This window comes from Elephantulus edwardii, unplaced genomic scaffold, assembly GCF_000299155.1.
Source record: "Elephantulus edwardii isolate Elephantulus edwardi_28Jun2011 unplaced genomic scaffold, EleEdw1.0 scaffold00113, whole genome shotgun sequence".
NCBI classification, from domain to species: domain Eukaryota; kingdom Metazoa; phylum Chordata; class Mammalia; order Macroscelidea; family Macroscelididae; genus Elephantulus; species Elephantulus edwardii.
The window spans coordinates 8,182,149-8,197,637 of NW_006399863.1; the positions used below are offsets into that span (position 1 = coordinate 8,182,149).

General features: G+C 45.5%; 1 protein-coding gene across 4 annotated transcripts in view; it reads right to left on the bottom strand.

Annotated features, from left to right (window-relative positions):
- CACNA1D (calcium channel, voltage-dependent, L type, alpha 1D subunit) overlaps positions 1-15,489 on the bottom strand; it is a 416,410-nt gene that overhangs the window by 96,282 nt on the left and 304,639 nt on the right. For 3 of the 4 annotated variants that reach the window (XM_006892226.1, XM_006892228.1, XM_006892227.1), the window contains exons 10-14: positions 9,044-9,131; positions 7,645-7,671; positions 5,019-5,179; positions 3,304-3,529; positions 2,995-3,202 (exon numbers count right to left, since the gene is read on the bottom strand). In XM_006892226.1, coding sequence (XP_006892288.1) covers positions 2,995-3,202; positions 3,304-3,529; positions 5,019-5,179; positions 7,645-7,671; positions 9,044-9,131 — 710 coding nt within the window. Of the gene's footprint in view, positions 1-2,994; positions 3,203-3,303; positions 3,530-5,018; positions 5,180-7,644; positions 7,672-8,738; positions 8,799-9,043; positions 9,132-15,489 lie in introns of all 4 variants that reach the window. The other variant, XM_006892225.1, reaches the window with a different exon arrangement.

Below are 15,489 nucleotides of genomic sequence, written 5' to 3' on the forward strand. Positions count from 1 at the left end.
GGATTGATTCGGTGACTGGGGTAATCGGGATGGGTGTGTCAGAGGCAGTGCGGTTGGCACAGAACAGAGCAGGGTTTAGGGCTGTTGTGCATAGGGTCGCTATGAGTCGCAAACGACGGCACGTAACAACAACAACAACAAAAGTATCATACTATATACATTTTTTCCCTTCAACATATTATTTTCCTTCAACTCAACAATTTACTCTGGAGACCCTGAATGGCAGTTATTGTGAGGTGCCATCAAGCTGAATTCCCACTCCTAGCACCACCAGGTGCCAGAGCAGACACGCCACACATGCTGGTGACCCCTGGCTGTGACTGTTACAGAAGCAGATGGCCAGGTCTTACTGGGTAGATTCAAACTGTCAGTCTGTTGAGTTATCAGCTGAGTTTTTAGTCATTGTGACATTCGGGTTTTGTCAGTATATTCATCAAATTATTTTTAACAGCTACATAGTATACCACAAATTCAATTACCTTTGAATATAAAGAATTTTATCTATGGTGCGTTAGAAACAGAGAATTCTAAAAGTTTCCTATAAACCACCTTTGAGTAGATACCTTCTGAGTAGATTACCTTGTGTAATTTCACATTTCCTCTTCAGTGATGATACTTGATAAATTTAACATGAAATAGAATCAAACATTCACTGCATTTTTAAAAATATAAGCTTTCACAGAGAGAGAGAGGAAGAGAGGAAGAAGAGAGAGGAGGAAGGAGGGAGAGGGTGAGAGAGATCCTTTATCTCCTATTTGAACTACATTATTCTAAATTTTTAAAATGTTATGGATAATAACCAAACAGAAAAACGGATGACTTGAAAAGATAAAACAACTCAGAGCAAAGGAATAAATAATGAGTCCAAATGATAGGAAAATAGATATATTGGTTAAAGCTATGTTGCTGTTGTGTACCGTCGAGTCAGAATTGACGCAGCTGACCCTCTGGCGGGTTTTCAGAGGCAGTTAATCACACAGGAGGAGACTGCTCAACCTTGTCCCGCAAGGCAGCTGACGGATTCGAACCGCATGCCTTTCGGATTTCAGTGCAGCTTCTTGCTACTAAGCCACCAAAGTGCCCTACCAGGCCTTGTTAAAGCTATAAAGAGGTGTAATTTTCAACTATTAGACAGATGACAATGAAAAAGTGAAAAAAAAAAAAACAAAACACAAACACACACACCCCCCCAAAAAACAAAAACACACCGTGATGAAAAGGGAGTAGGGTCACGCATTTCCAGAGCTCTGAGGAGAGCCTGCTGGCAATGGCATACAAGTGTAAAAGGGTCACACCCTTTTTACCAGAAGCTCTAAATCCTAGAGATCCACTCATATCCAAGTGCCACATGATACCAACTGCAGCCTCCTTTATACAAGCACAAGGCTGGACACAGCTGAAATACTGATCAGGGTAGGGCTGGTTACAAAACGTTCATACATCCACAGAACCTATGCAGCCTTTGAAAGGAGTTGTCACACATTTATTGACCAGTAAGGATGGCTCTTGAGGACACTTTAAAGTGGTAAAAATAAGATGGGGAAACAGTATGTAGAGTGACTACCACTAGTGCAAATTCAGCGCTAGGGAGGGAGGCAGGTAGGTGGTTGGGAGTCTTCAGTAGGTAAGTAGGCAGAAGGGCAAATAGACTGACAGACAGATTTTTATCCATGAGCAAACGGACTTCCAAGAACACAAAAGAAACTGTTTCACAGTGCTTGTCTCCTCAAAGAGGAAACTGGTGGTTGAGTGGGAAGGGGACGTGTCATTTGACATCCTTTCATAACATCTGAATTTTGTACTATATGCATGTGTTACATACAGAGAGATTTCTCTGAAAGAAACTAAGCAGAAATTAGATGAAGAAAAGAACAAGTGATTAGTGGCCAAATATAATGAATAATTTGAAAACTAACACCACACCCATACCGTTGATAGTAATCCCACACTCAACTCAAATGACTCAATAGGAAAGAATCTTGTAGTTCATTCCCCACCCTTTATCCCCTCTTCCAGAAAAGGGTGACTTGTCTATGATTGTACAACTGAATACGAAAAGGGGCCCTGTGGAAGCTAGAAGTCCTTGGTGTTTCCCCAACACCTTCCTGTGTCCTCCGCAGAGTTCTAACACCCACTGGCATCACATGTGAAAAGCGGGAAGGAAGAGGTAGTCTTCAAGCTCATTTGTGAAGATCAACTTACAACATGCAGAGAAGGGGTTGAGAGCACCAAGCTTAAGGAGTCACACTGCCAACCCAAAGGCACATGGTTCAAATCCACCCATTTCTCTCAGAAAGAAAGATGGGCCATCTCTTTCTGTGCGATTTCCAGCCTCTGAAAATCTGCTGGAAGATCAGCTATGAGTCGGTTCCAGCTCCACAGAACATAACAACAAGAAGGAGCTCTGAATCAGGTGAGGTCAAGCACAATGCAGCTCCGGGTGGCAGCGCCATGGGTACACTAAGACTCTTACTCATCTCCACCCAGAGTCAGCAAAGGTCTCAAGGGCACAGACAACTTCAGAACCTGTGTGTGTTCTCTTACATCCCAGGAGGGAGGAACAAATGGGGACAAAAGATGGTCATGACTCTGATTACGTGGGAAAGTATCAGGGCCCTGGGATTCGTATCTTTCCATAAATCAGCAGTAACTGGGACTACAAAGCCTGCTTTCAATTAGAAATTAGCAAAGGAGGAGGAGAGGGATTTTAGAGACTATCCCAGAGAAACCTCGGAGGCCTCACAACATCAAACAAGAAGTTTTGGTTTATTGCTTTGTAGTGTGTCTCATGGGTTTAAAAAGATACGGAAAAAGACTATTTCACAAAATCACATCACACAGACAGCTAAGCTGGGATGCAAAAAACATGACTTAAGTGGTGCACAAAACTCAGCAGGGCACAAATAGATCAGAGATTATTAGTAAAATGTCATCATGGCTTCTTATTGACACAAAGGCAAGTGCTTTCCAGGAGGAGGGGAGAGGGGGGCCCACCTGGAACACTGTCAGAAGTGCCTGAGGGAAATTGTCAAAGGTGCTCCGCTTGGTTTGCGTTTCATCAAAATTGAACTTGCCACCGAACAGCTGCATCCCGAGCAAGGAGAAGATGATGATGAAGAGGAAGAGCAGAAGCAGCAGCGAAGCGATGGACTTCATGGAGTTCAACAGCGACGCCACCAAGTTGCTGAGAGAAGTCCAGTGCCTACGGGCCACGACAAGGGTTTGAGGATGGAGCAGAACCTCGTGCGGCAGGTCGCGGCTTCACGCTCAGAAACATCTGCTGCAAGAGGCAGGCTTCCTTACCTGGTCACTTTGAATATTCTGAGGAGGCGCACACACCGGAACACAGAGATTCCCAGGGGAGACATGATTTCCAGTTCCACCAGGATCGTTTCAGTAATCCCACCGCACACCACGAAGCAATCAAACCGATTGAAGAGCGAGACGAAGTAGGCCTGGAGGCCCAGGCTGTACATTTTTACCAGCATCTCACAGGTGAACAGGGCCAACAGGACCTTGTTAGCAATATCTGCAAAGATACAAGGAAGGATGTTGAGATTCCACTGTGGAGATACTCAGACTTCTCTATTCTCCTTATACCTAATAATCCTTATAATTAGTAATTATAATTAATAAGAATCCTAATAATTACTCCTCCTTATACCTTATACCATTAGTAAATGCAGGAAATATCAGAAAATTCTGCAGAAAATTCTCGGCACTTCAGCTCCTCTTCCTGCTACTGTACCCATCACGCTATCTTCAGCCGATCCTTTAAAGTGTGGCACTCATGCATACAGTTTGCTGAGCAATCAGCTTCTAGTCCCGCTTCCACTGCTCTCTAGATGCGGATTCTGTAGAAGTTGTAATTTCTGGGCCAGAGTTTCGTGGAGTTATAAAATAAGGTAGTTATCAGTTGCTATCAAGTGGATTCCAATAAAATGGAGAGGGGAACATTTATTACACAACTTCAGAGGCTTTCTAGTCCTAAAAGTTTATGATTCATGCAGCAATGAATGAATGGAAATCCAAAATACCTGTAAATGCTCATTAAAATTATTAAAAAAAGTTTATGATTCTACATTTAGACCATCATGCTGTGTTTGCTTTGTTTTGTTATTCTATCTATCAAACACCCCCCCACCCCCACCAAAAAAAAAGACCTGCCTGGCCTTGCTCAGACACCATGAAATAAGCAGCAGTCACCTATCTGTAACATTTCTAACAGATGGAAGGCTGGACTGTGAAGATCTGAGGGATTCTCACTATCTTGAACTGTCAAAATGCAGAATGGGCTGGGTCAGTGGGGAGGCTCCCTTCTACTTCATTGGTGGGGCACTGCTGGCAACAATCCTTACTTGTCAACAGCAGTTGTGGTGATGTTGTTGTGTGCCTTTGAGTAGGAACCGACCCATAGATGACCCTCCAGAAGGTTTTCAGAGGCAGTAATTGGAAGCAGGAGTGGCATCCACTTCCTAAATAACATGCCTCTGGAAACCCTATGAATTTTGATAAATGTTGATAGTTGTAGAGGGGCCTTGTTAATAGGGTCGCTATGACCCATGCTCGACTCAAAGGCAATCAACAACAATTTACACTTGGGGAGACTTTGCATCCGTCTTCACTGGAGCAGGTGAGGAATTTGAACTGTGTGCCTCTGAGAATGCAGCACAGCTTCTTACTCCTACGCCACCATAGTACAGGGACAAAACCAGTTTCAGGGTTGGGGGCAAAGAGAAGGGATATGAGGTATTGTCCAATTCTCAGATTCCTTGATCTTTGCAACAGGGTTAGGATACTGAGGGTCCTGGCATTTGTCAGTTTCTAGGGGACTTCATATCATGACAAAAACGATGTCCCCACTCCAGGTGCACAGAGAGCAAGGCCACCTGTGTTGAGTTTCCAGTTCTCACACTTTATTAAACATTGCTTGGAGGGGAAAAAACCAAAATGAAATTGCAGTTGGACAGCCTGCAGAAACTCTAATTCAGAACGAAGAGCAGAGCCTCTGCTTGTACCTTGAATCTGCGTCAACCAGTCCGGCTGCTCGTAGTGCTCGGAGGAGATGGTCAAGGTGTTGAGAAACACCAGGACAATAACCAGCCAGTAAAAGGTGACAGACTTCACGGCAGCCCTACATCTTCTTCGACTGAATCGGTTCCAGCGACGCCAGCGTCGACTGAAAGAGAAACAAATGTTACTGTCTTGGCGACAGATTAGCATCGAGAGGCCTATAAACATTACTGAGAAAGGGTCTGTCTGGTGGCTTTGTGGCAAGAAGCTGCACTGCAACCCCAGAGGAATGCAGTTCGAATCCACCAGATGCTCTGCTGGAGAAGGAGGGGCAATCTCTTCTTCTAGCTGTCAGATTTGATTTGACGGTACACATACTACTAATAACAACAACAACAATAATGAAGAAAGAATCTGCCTTTTGCTTGGAAGTCCTGAGTGGGCAGGGGGCCACAGGAAGAGAATGAATGGCACAGGAATCCACAGACCTCCTCATAAAAGAAAGATACTGCTCCTCAAACTTCTAAATGTAGAATCTCGAGTTGCTCATTCTACCAGTTTTATTTCTATGATTTTAGATAGCTCCAGAGCTGTCATATGCAACACTCAAGTGGGTTATAAAATGTAGATATTCATCAATTCAGATGCAGACGCAAAACTGCACGCAAAACACATATGCAGTTCATATACTCACCATATGGCACGTGGATCTGTTCAAGCTATCAGTGCAAAGAGCCACTTAGCTTATTATACTCATCTTTCCCTGCATCTCAATACCACACGACGTTTACCATGCAGTAAAAGCACCCCCAAACCACAGTTTCCTTTTCAGAGCACCTTTCAGTACTTTCTGAAATCTCTGAGGTTCCTTCAGATGCTGGCAGAGCTGTCAAAGCTGAACTGGGGATGAGTCTTAATACTGAGTCATCGGGTGCCCTTTCTAACTAGCGATGCTCAAAATATACCTTTAAGGAAGAGCCAATATTGAATTGTGTTTTCACAAAAATAAAACGAACTGAGCCAGACGTAAAAGTAGCATGTACTCTACCCACCTCCAGCTCCTGTTAGTAATTAGGAAAAAGAGTCTTTCCCTTAAGGAGTCCTGGTGGTGCAGTGGTTAAAGAATTCAGGAGCTAACTAAAAGGTCACAGCTCGAATCCACCAGTTGTTATATGGGAGAGAGAGAAGGCCGTCTGCTTTTGTAAAGGGAGCTCTGGCGACAGAGCCTGGAGTGAGACTACAGCCTTTGACGCTCAAGTGGGCTCTGTCCTACAGGGCTGTTGAGTCTGATGGACTTGAAGGCAGTTGGGGGAGATATTTTCTCCAAAAGTCAGTCTCTCCATGGAAGATGCTCCCTGCCACTAGGGGATGGTGTGGTGAAGTGTGCCAGGGAAGGACCACTGGGTGGTGATGTCAGCCCTCTCCAGGCTGTGCTTCTTGATGGGCATGTGATGACACGTCCTTGAGGGTCAAGAGGAACCTCCAGGGGATGCCCAAGCTTCAGCTCTGCCTCATTCAGCTGAGTTGCTACGCTAAAACAAAACACAACAAAAACTACAGCCCAGGACTGAGCAAAGAAGTGTGCTGGCTCTTCACCAATCTGGGGTAAGTAAGATGCATGCTGTCATTTCTCTTGCTGTGTGGTTTCCAACAGTATAAGCAGCTAGAAATGTGACGGCCAGCTTGGAAAAGTTCTCCTACGGACGGCAAAGCCTATCCTATTCAAGGCTGGGTTTCTCTTGTGGTATCTAGTTCATAGGAGGGGTGCGTTTCCATTTTCTTCGTTATATTAAAAAAAAAAAACAAAACAACCCACCCAATCACCCACCCAATAGGCTTTTTCCTGAATGCAAGAGTTTTGTTACACTGAGATGCCATTATGTTGGTTCCATCTCACTGTGATCGCATGCGACAGACAATGTTCCTACCGAGTCTTCTGAGTTACACTCTCCTATGGAGCAGCAGGGTGGGTTCCAACTGCCAACCTTTCAGTCATTTTCATTTTGATCAGATTTGTCGGTTTTTCTGTATGAAGACTGTTTTTAATGTTGCATGAAAGAAATATGCGCCTAACTTAAAACTACAAAGACTTCCCACCCCCCATGTTTTCTTGAAAAAATTATATCCTTTTAGGTTTTTATATTTAAGTCTATGTCCATGTCAATTTAGGTTTTTCCCTAATGTAAAAATAAAAATAAAAATCCTACTTATGTGGAAAAGTACACAGGTTAACATGCAGATGGCTCACACTTGTCACCAGTTGGGCATGTGACCTGCACCCAGATGAAGTTAGAACATTATCGACACCCCAGGAGGATCTTCTAAATTCCCAAGGAGAGTTATTAAACACAAAGTCATGGGAAATATCTCTCAGAGAAATTATTCTGGGAGGCAACATGATGGGTTGATTAGCAGGCAGATAATTATTTATTGTTACACTGATACAGATTTGTTTTGTGGGAAGAACTATAGCATCTACTACAGTTCTCTCCTAAGACAGGTGCTTAATGAGTAAAGGACAGATTGATCTGTGATATCGATGTTATAACTCATAAAGCAGACAAGCTCTAGAACAACTCAATGTAATTGCAATGATTTGAATGGAACAAACCGATAGTAGACAATACTGACCTGAGTTTGGATTTGGAGATGGCCTGACTGAAAGGAAGAGAAAAAGAGAACATGATTTCCATTAGGAAGGTTGGAACCTGATCTCCCCCAATACTTCAGCTGAGAATCATAACAGTCATGCACGGAAGCCCAGATGTAGCAACCCTGGTTAATGCAGCAGGTTAGGTGGTATAAGGGAGAAGCAGGGGGCGAGGTGGTACCACTGCCACGAGGGCCAGGCTGGGCACTCCGCAGACCCAGATAGGACTCAGCAAGGTTCCCTGGAGGCCTGGCAATAGGAAGTCATGCCAGGGGTTCTCCCCCATTCATATGCCCCAAACGAACATCAACAGGGCTTCTCCCTCACATCAGTCACAGCTAAATAAATGCACCCGAGTATGACAGCAAAGGGTGCACTGGGCTAGGAGTGAGAAAAGCCTGGTTAAAATCCCAGCTCTGCTATTCACTAACTAGCTGATCAGGGATAAGCAGCACATCTTTTTGGGCCTTACTGTTCTCATCTGTAAAATGGGAGAGACAAAGAGAGCCCCTCCTTCCTTTATCATGATGTTGGAAAGAATGAGCAGGAGATAAGAAGCAGGGTCACTCTGTGAACTGTGGAGCATTCTTCCCATAACACATGATTTTATGTTAAAAAAAATAAACTTCAAAAAACAAGATCAAATACTCTTAAAAACAACACCTTTCAGATAAGGCCTAAAAGATACCAGCCAAAAGCAAATAAAAAAAAAAAAGAAAGAAAGAAAATGGCACAAGGGCTCCCCCAAAGCAGGCAGCGCTAAGCACATTCCACGCTGTTGGCCTCCCCAACTCCTGCCACAGCCCAAATCATCGAGAGAGAAGCCGATGAGTGTTGATGTGATGGAGCCTCCGAGTCAGGAACGGAGCGGGGCAGAGCGCCAGAGAAAATGTGTGGTGAGCAGAGGGCAGGGCCGCAGGGGCCAGCCGCTGGCTGAGGATGAGGCTGGGAAGATCCCATGAGTGAAGAAAAACTTGAATGTGGGGCACATTCTGGTCAGCAGCTCTGCCTCCCAAGCTTTTCTTCTGAAGCACTGATGCCAAAACCACATGTTAAGGATAATCAGGCCTTTTACCCCCACCGCCGACACCCAGAAGGCCCAGCCTTGGCCGCACCTCTTCTTTTCCACCAGCACCTGATGAACACAGCAGGATGGCCAGTTAAAGGGCCTGGGCTCCGGCAGGCTCCACTGCTTTCTCAGGAAGGACATGTGAAATGCTGGGTGCCGGAATGGCTTGAGATAAGAGAGTGAGCTCGGAGGGGTCCAGTGTGAGCCCACCCACACAGGACTCTGGCTCTCAGGTTCCCTGAGATCCTGGGTGTCCTCCCCCACTGTCTGCTTCTCTCGGACATATGAAAGCAAACAGCCTCTGCACTCACCAGAGATTTCCACAGCAGCCGTGGTTCTCGCCTTCCCCACTTACGTTCTCCGTGTTCACAGACTCGGTCTCACTGGTGGGCATGCTGGCTGTGGGGAGAAGGATGAGTTTAGACACTGTGTGGAGATGCTGATGCTGGGAGCAGGGCTGAGCCAGAGCTCTGTCACTAGGGCAGCCCTGCTGGAATCCAGAGACAGTGAGGCAGGGCTCCTCCAGGGCTTGGTCAGCAGAAGGATGGGGACAGAAACCAGGCATCTCCTCTTCAGCAGAACCTTTGCTCCTGACATCGGATATGGAAGCCCAAGGAATCTTCCACCAGAAAACCCCATCCCTCCAGACACTGCCTAAGAAAAGAAGGTTAGGAGGTCAAACTGCGACCCACCACTGTTTACTCTCTGGCATATTCCCTGACCTGGCACCAGTCTATTCTCTCAATTTACATCATTTACAAACCAAGTCCCATTTGAAGGAAAGAAGCATTGTGACTGAGGAAGAGGGGAAGGTGGTTCTTGAAAATACTGGGAACAAAAGTGTAGAATACTCTCCAAACCCAAATCCAGTGCTGCCGAGCCCGCCCACCTGAGGGTTACCCTGTAAGACAGGGAGCACGGCTCGGAGGGGGGTCCAGAGCATGTAAACATTTATGGGAGCAGACTGCTTCATCATTTTCCCCAAGGAGCAGCTGATGAGTTTGAATTCCCAACCTTTAGGCTAGCGGTCAAGTGCTTAGCCCACCGTGCCACCAGAGCTCCTAAAAATCTCACTCTAGATGTTCTCAGAGAATAACTCTCTTCTTCCTTCCTGAGTCAGGCCAAAAGGAACCAACATCAAATTTGGAGTTAATTTTCACCACTCCATGCAAAAACCCAAAACCTAAAAAAAAAAAAACCCCACACAATTCAACCCTAGAAAAGCACTTTAACAAAAACACTGCACACATACACGCACTCATATAAAAGGTGGAGTGAACTGTTCCATGCTCAGCAGAAAGACTAAAAAAAGTCAAAATGCAATACAATTTATCTCTCACACTATGAATCGTCTTTTTCCTTCTCATATTTGAACATCTTTTAGTTCATGAAATTTTGATATATGGGCAGAATAAACTATTAAGGAGACATTTCACATTCTTTTCTGTGGTTTTTTAAAAATTTTTAATTGTGATTTTAATGACAGTTTACAGAAAACTTGGATTTCCATTCATTCGCTGTTGCACATTTCCCTCCGTGCCTCCCCTCCCAGTTTGCTTTTCTCTTTAAAACATTCATGCATTGTTGCACAGTTTCCTCCTGCCTCCTCACCCCAGTCCACTCCACTCCCCATTGCCATCAAATTGGAATCGATGCATGGCTGACTCTCCACTGAGTTCCGGAAGCTGTAAATCACACTGGGAAGATCTTCTTTTCCAGAGCTGCTGGTGGATTCCTTCCATGGAGAAGCTGATGGATTCAAACCATGTGCCTTTTGGGTTGGCAGCACAACTCCTTACCACTAGGCCATCAGAGTTCCAGCCTTAGAGACAACTAACTTATAGTTGACCATCCAGCAGGTTTTCAGAGGCTGTAAATCGCATGGGAGGAGACTGCCTTTCCTTCCCTCTCGAAGTCACTGGATTCAAACGACCAGAGAGGCACTGTTTTCAGTCAGCAGTGCAACCTGATTATGGACCAGGCCACCAGAGCTCCTGATCAGTATTTAAAATTCCTAACAGTCACTGTAGGAAAAAAGAGTATATCCACACACTCAAGTTGTACCAAACATTCTTAAAAGTTTCCCACTAATGAAATAAACTAGCAGTTCTAGCTTCGTTTTGTTTTTTTTTTTCAATTTTTTTTCTAGTTTTAATCTGATGGAAATGAAATTCCTTACTTCCTTAGTGGGGATGTCTGTATTTCAGTGCTTCAGAGCTGTACTCCCATATTGGACAGTGCAGATCTGTAGCTAGCTTTTTAAACTCAAGAGTCTTCTTTTCAGACCTTTTCCTTGGTGGTTATTACAATTATTAAGAGGCCAGAACTGTAAGATTTTGTGAGGGGCCGCTTCCACTTCACCTCTCTCCTGGGCCTCAGTTTCCTGTTTAGAAAACAGTGGCACTAACTCCCTATCTTGAAGATCATTTCCCTAGCAGTTTAATATTCTAGAGTTCTAATATTAATCATAACGAAACATTAGTCATTACTTGCAAAAGAACAAACTTTCCTGAACAGCCTAAATCACTGTGGCTTTTTAATTCTCTGATATCAGCATAGCTGCTGCATTTCACTCCTAGACTAGTTTCCAAGTGATCTGATCAGCATAGATAAACTGTATACTGCCTATCAGGGAAGGAGGGCATCAGCTCCAAGTTCTCATTCTGTGCTCATTCTTCTTCATCCACATTGTGTTCAAGTTGGAACTAACTTGTAGCTGACCCTCCAATGGACTTCCCAGGCTGTAAATCACATGGGAGGAGATTACTCATCTTTTTGCTCATGGGTCAGCTAGTGGATTTGAACCCAAGAGGCTCTGCCTTTGGGCAGCAGCGCCAACCTCTCTAGACTAGGATATCAGAGCTCTCTGTGTCAATGTGTTGTTAAAAAACCCACACACCTAAAAACCACCTCAATGCTGTTGAGTCAGAACCGATCACAGGTGAGCCTCCAGTGGGCTTCCAGAGGCTGTAACTCACAGGGGACAGGACAGCCCACCTTTCTCCTATGGAGCAGTCATTAATTCCAACAGCCTGTCTTTTGGCCAGTGTTGGTCGCTGATATATACTAATTGCTCCCAAGACTCAATGCAGAAAACGATAGAGTAAAACTGGCACCTGAAAGCCACTAAGGAGATAAATAACAACGCGAAGGCTGCAAATGAAGGACAGGAACAACATGCCTACTCTTGGAGCTAACCGTCCTTCGGGAGCCGAGCTGTGTCTTAACATCGCGCTGGGTTAGTTACATCTAATCCCACTCTTGCATCTTACCTGCTATGTGCTTCCAGGTAAGTAACTGGGTCTTTCTAAGCCTCCCTTTTCTGATTTGTAAAAAGGGAGCACCTACCTACCTCACTTGGCTGTTGGCAGGGGTAACAGGGAGAAGGCTCATAGAATGCTGGTGTTAAGTGAAGCTAAATGCTAACTTTTACCATCATCTGAAAGAAGTGCTCCTGGAAGAAAGGCCTTTCCCCCTTGTGGGGCCCACACACACTCCACTTCACTTGGCCTTCAAAATACATATGATTCTCCAGGAACATCTCAGGAGAATAGTCCAGCCTTCTGAGTCAGCCTTGGCCACCGCTCTCGGACGTGAGCATTTCTACCTTAAACTGAGGTCTAAGTGCCTGATTCAGTTTGTTCTGGGACAGATACTCTTTCTATTGTAATCGACACCCACAGAGCCACAGGCACATAATACATCAATCTATTCCAGAAAGATGCCTCAGGACTGAGGGGAAGTGTGAGGAGAAGGAGGAGGAAGAGGATGGTGACTATGCTAGAATACAGTGACCTCATTTCATCCTGGGAATGGACCTTGACTTAGTCCCTGAATCTGAGCTGAGGAACCAAGCTCTGATGGGGACCGGGGCAGCCTCTCCCTCCTACCTACCACGGGGCTGCATTTCCCTTCCTAACTCGATAGAAAAACCAGGCCCAGCAGGCATAACCAAGGAACTTGTTTGTACATTTATGCATTTTACCCTTCACTTGCACTAGATGCTTCCTCCTCCTTCTTCTTTTTTTTTTAAATGTTAACAAATTGGTATGAGTCTCACTTCACTTAACCCAAATAGACTCTCATCTATGTTAAAAAAAAAAAAATCAAGACAGGAGGCACACAGACCCAGAGGCTGTTAGAACTGGAAGGGACTTACTTCCAAGATGTCATGAGCAAACTGTGTGATTTCACAGATGAGAGGGCTGATTCACTTGCCTCGAGCTGGCACTTGGCAGCAGAATTGAGAGGAGGGACAAGCAATCCCAATTCCCACCCGGCGTCCGTACTATGCTCCACCGCCCCTGTGATTTGGGGTATGCTACTTAAACCCCCCAAACCAAAAAGTTTCAGAAGCCAAACAAGTCTACAGCCAACAAGTGTTGGTTTCCTCTAAAGGTGACCTTCATCAGGCCCTGGAAACTTGGCATAAACTGATCATTTCCTGCAGGCCACTCTAGTAACAAGGATGGTCCAAAATTCAAGCTGATTGTGTCTAATAGTCTGATAGTGTCTATCAGACACTCTCTGGAGGGTTACGCAATTACAATCTGTGGGCAAATCATTGAAGCATGTGTCCTTTTCCTAGGCCTGGTGGTGTGCTGTGTGACATGTTGGCCTGTCAATCAAAAGGCTGGAGGTTCGTATCCACCAGCCACGCTGAGGCGCAACGACGGCAGAGTGGGGGTTGAGGGGGGGCTTACAGCCTTTGAAATCTGTGGAAGGCCACCAGGAGTCGGAACCCAACAGCAAGTCTGTGTGTGCCTTGGTTCCAACTGGCTGCCGCACAGTTCCAGACTGGCGCACAGAGGGGGACCACCTCATCCTCCTTCAGCAGGGCTCAGGGCTCAGGGAGAGATCCCTCAGCTCTTCCCACATTACCAGCAGGCATCAGTCTCTCCTGAGGAAGTGACTTAAGGGCCAACTGTATGTAGAAAAGCCATAATATTTGTCCCTGAGACAATCCAGGGAACCTCAAGGCTTTGCTGGAGAAGTTTTCTTCTGCAAATCTGAAAACTACCCTGTGTGAAGATGAGATGAGACATCTGGACAGGCCTTTCCTCTGTATTGAACTACTGACTTTATGGAACACTCAGCATCTTGGCTTAAGTGTTGGAGTTTAAAGCACAGGTGTGCTGGGAAGAGGTCCTGGCTGCTGGGGTCAGTCAGCAGCCCAGCACGTCCTGGTCTGTAAACAAGGAGTCCCAAAGCCTGTCCAGACAGCCCAAGCTCGGCCCTTCCTTGGGACACTCATGGATGGCAGGTCACTTGTTTTTTTCTTTGACGTTTGTACTGGGCCAGGATGCCATCATGGGCAATGCCACACAAAAATAAAACCAGGGAATTACATTTATTTCCCAAGCCATTAAACACAGAGGGGGCTGGAGGGAGAGAGAAGATATGAATATGGATGAGTCTCTGGGGTCAGTAATTTAGACCATTAACAGGCATATGAAAATAACATACCAACTTTAGCCAGTGATGTCAGCTAATAGGGTCAAAGAGGCTGGATGAAACGGAGATGCCAGGAAGGCTTGATCCTCACCAGCAGGTGAAATGGAGCCAAGCCCCCTTTGCCCCCTCAGCTTAGTTAGCTGAGCTGTACGCTGAGCCTTGAGCAGTATCAGCTCCAAGATCCTCTTACCTCTGACCTGCTACAACAGCAGGAAAGAGGAAACGCCCACCAGGAGTCTGCCTTTACTACCCACATCAAGGGGCTTTCCCTCCAGTTCATCCAGCTTCGCGGGGAACAAGAAGCATCCTGGCCCTCGTGAAGCCTCATCCCTTAGCAGAGTTAGCTGAGTTCAGCAGCCTGCCTATGAGAAGTGATGCCAAGTTCCTATAGTCAGCTCTGCTCCTAAAGAATGGACTATAGCATGGGAGAAGCTCCTGGAATGTCCCAAGCAGCCAGAGGAGACCCACGTTTCCTCATCAAGGTGGTCCAAGGGGAAGGGCTGCACGCCAGACTGAGCTGGGGGTCTCTAGCCTCCTGGAATCTGTGACATCAACAGCCTAGTCCACAGATGCTGTGGACTTCGGGACCCTCAAGTCTCTGGTTTGTTTTTTTTTTCTGCAGAACAGGCTTGCTCCAACATACAGGAATTTCTTGTAGCATCTGTCTCCTTGTCTCAGAGGTCTGAAGCTTTTCATTCATCCCTTTCAAGAGGGTACAGTGTGTGAGGTTGGTCAGACGAGCAGAGGAAGAGGTACAGCTGCTTTTATAGGAGAAGGGATTTTAACCTGAAATTTTTGTGTTTCTCTCTTATTCTTGTGACAGGCACAAGCAGGGTCATGATGTAATGAGCCTGTCAACTCCAAAAGGAAACCATGCACCCCCAAAGGAATTCTCACCTGCTACTTATAACACACTTGGCCAACACTGCAAGAAGACTCTCAATGCTGTAAAGGGGAAAGACAATTCTTGGAGATATGGGTCAAGGCCAGATCAAGGTTTCCAGGCCTAATGATAAAGTTACCTGCACAAAAGAACTAGAAAATCTAGTGACATAAGTGGCAGAGTTCAGACAAGAGCTCCTACCCTATTCCTTGCCAAGGCCTTTCCTAAGAGTCCTTGGGTATTCCAGCAATAAAAGACCATCTTCTCTCAAAATTAAGTCTTCTGAAAAGAAAAGGCTGCCTCTCTCCTTGCAGAGCTTACAAACCGATATGAATCTTATTATTTTTTTTAAATATCACACACTCCAAGCTCTCGTCAGTAAATTAGGCGTGTAAGGGCCCAAGGACGGGTCTCTTCTCT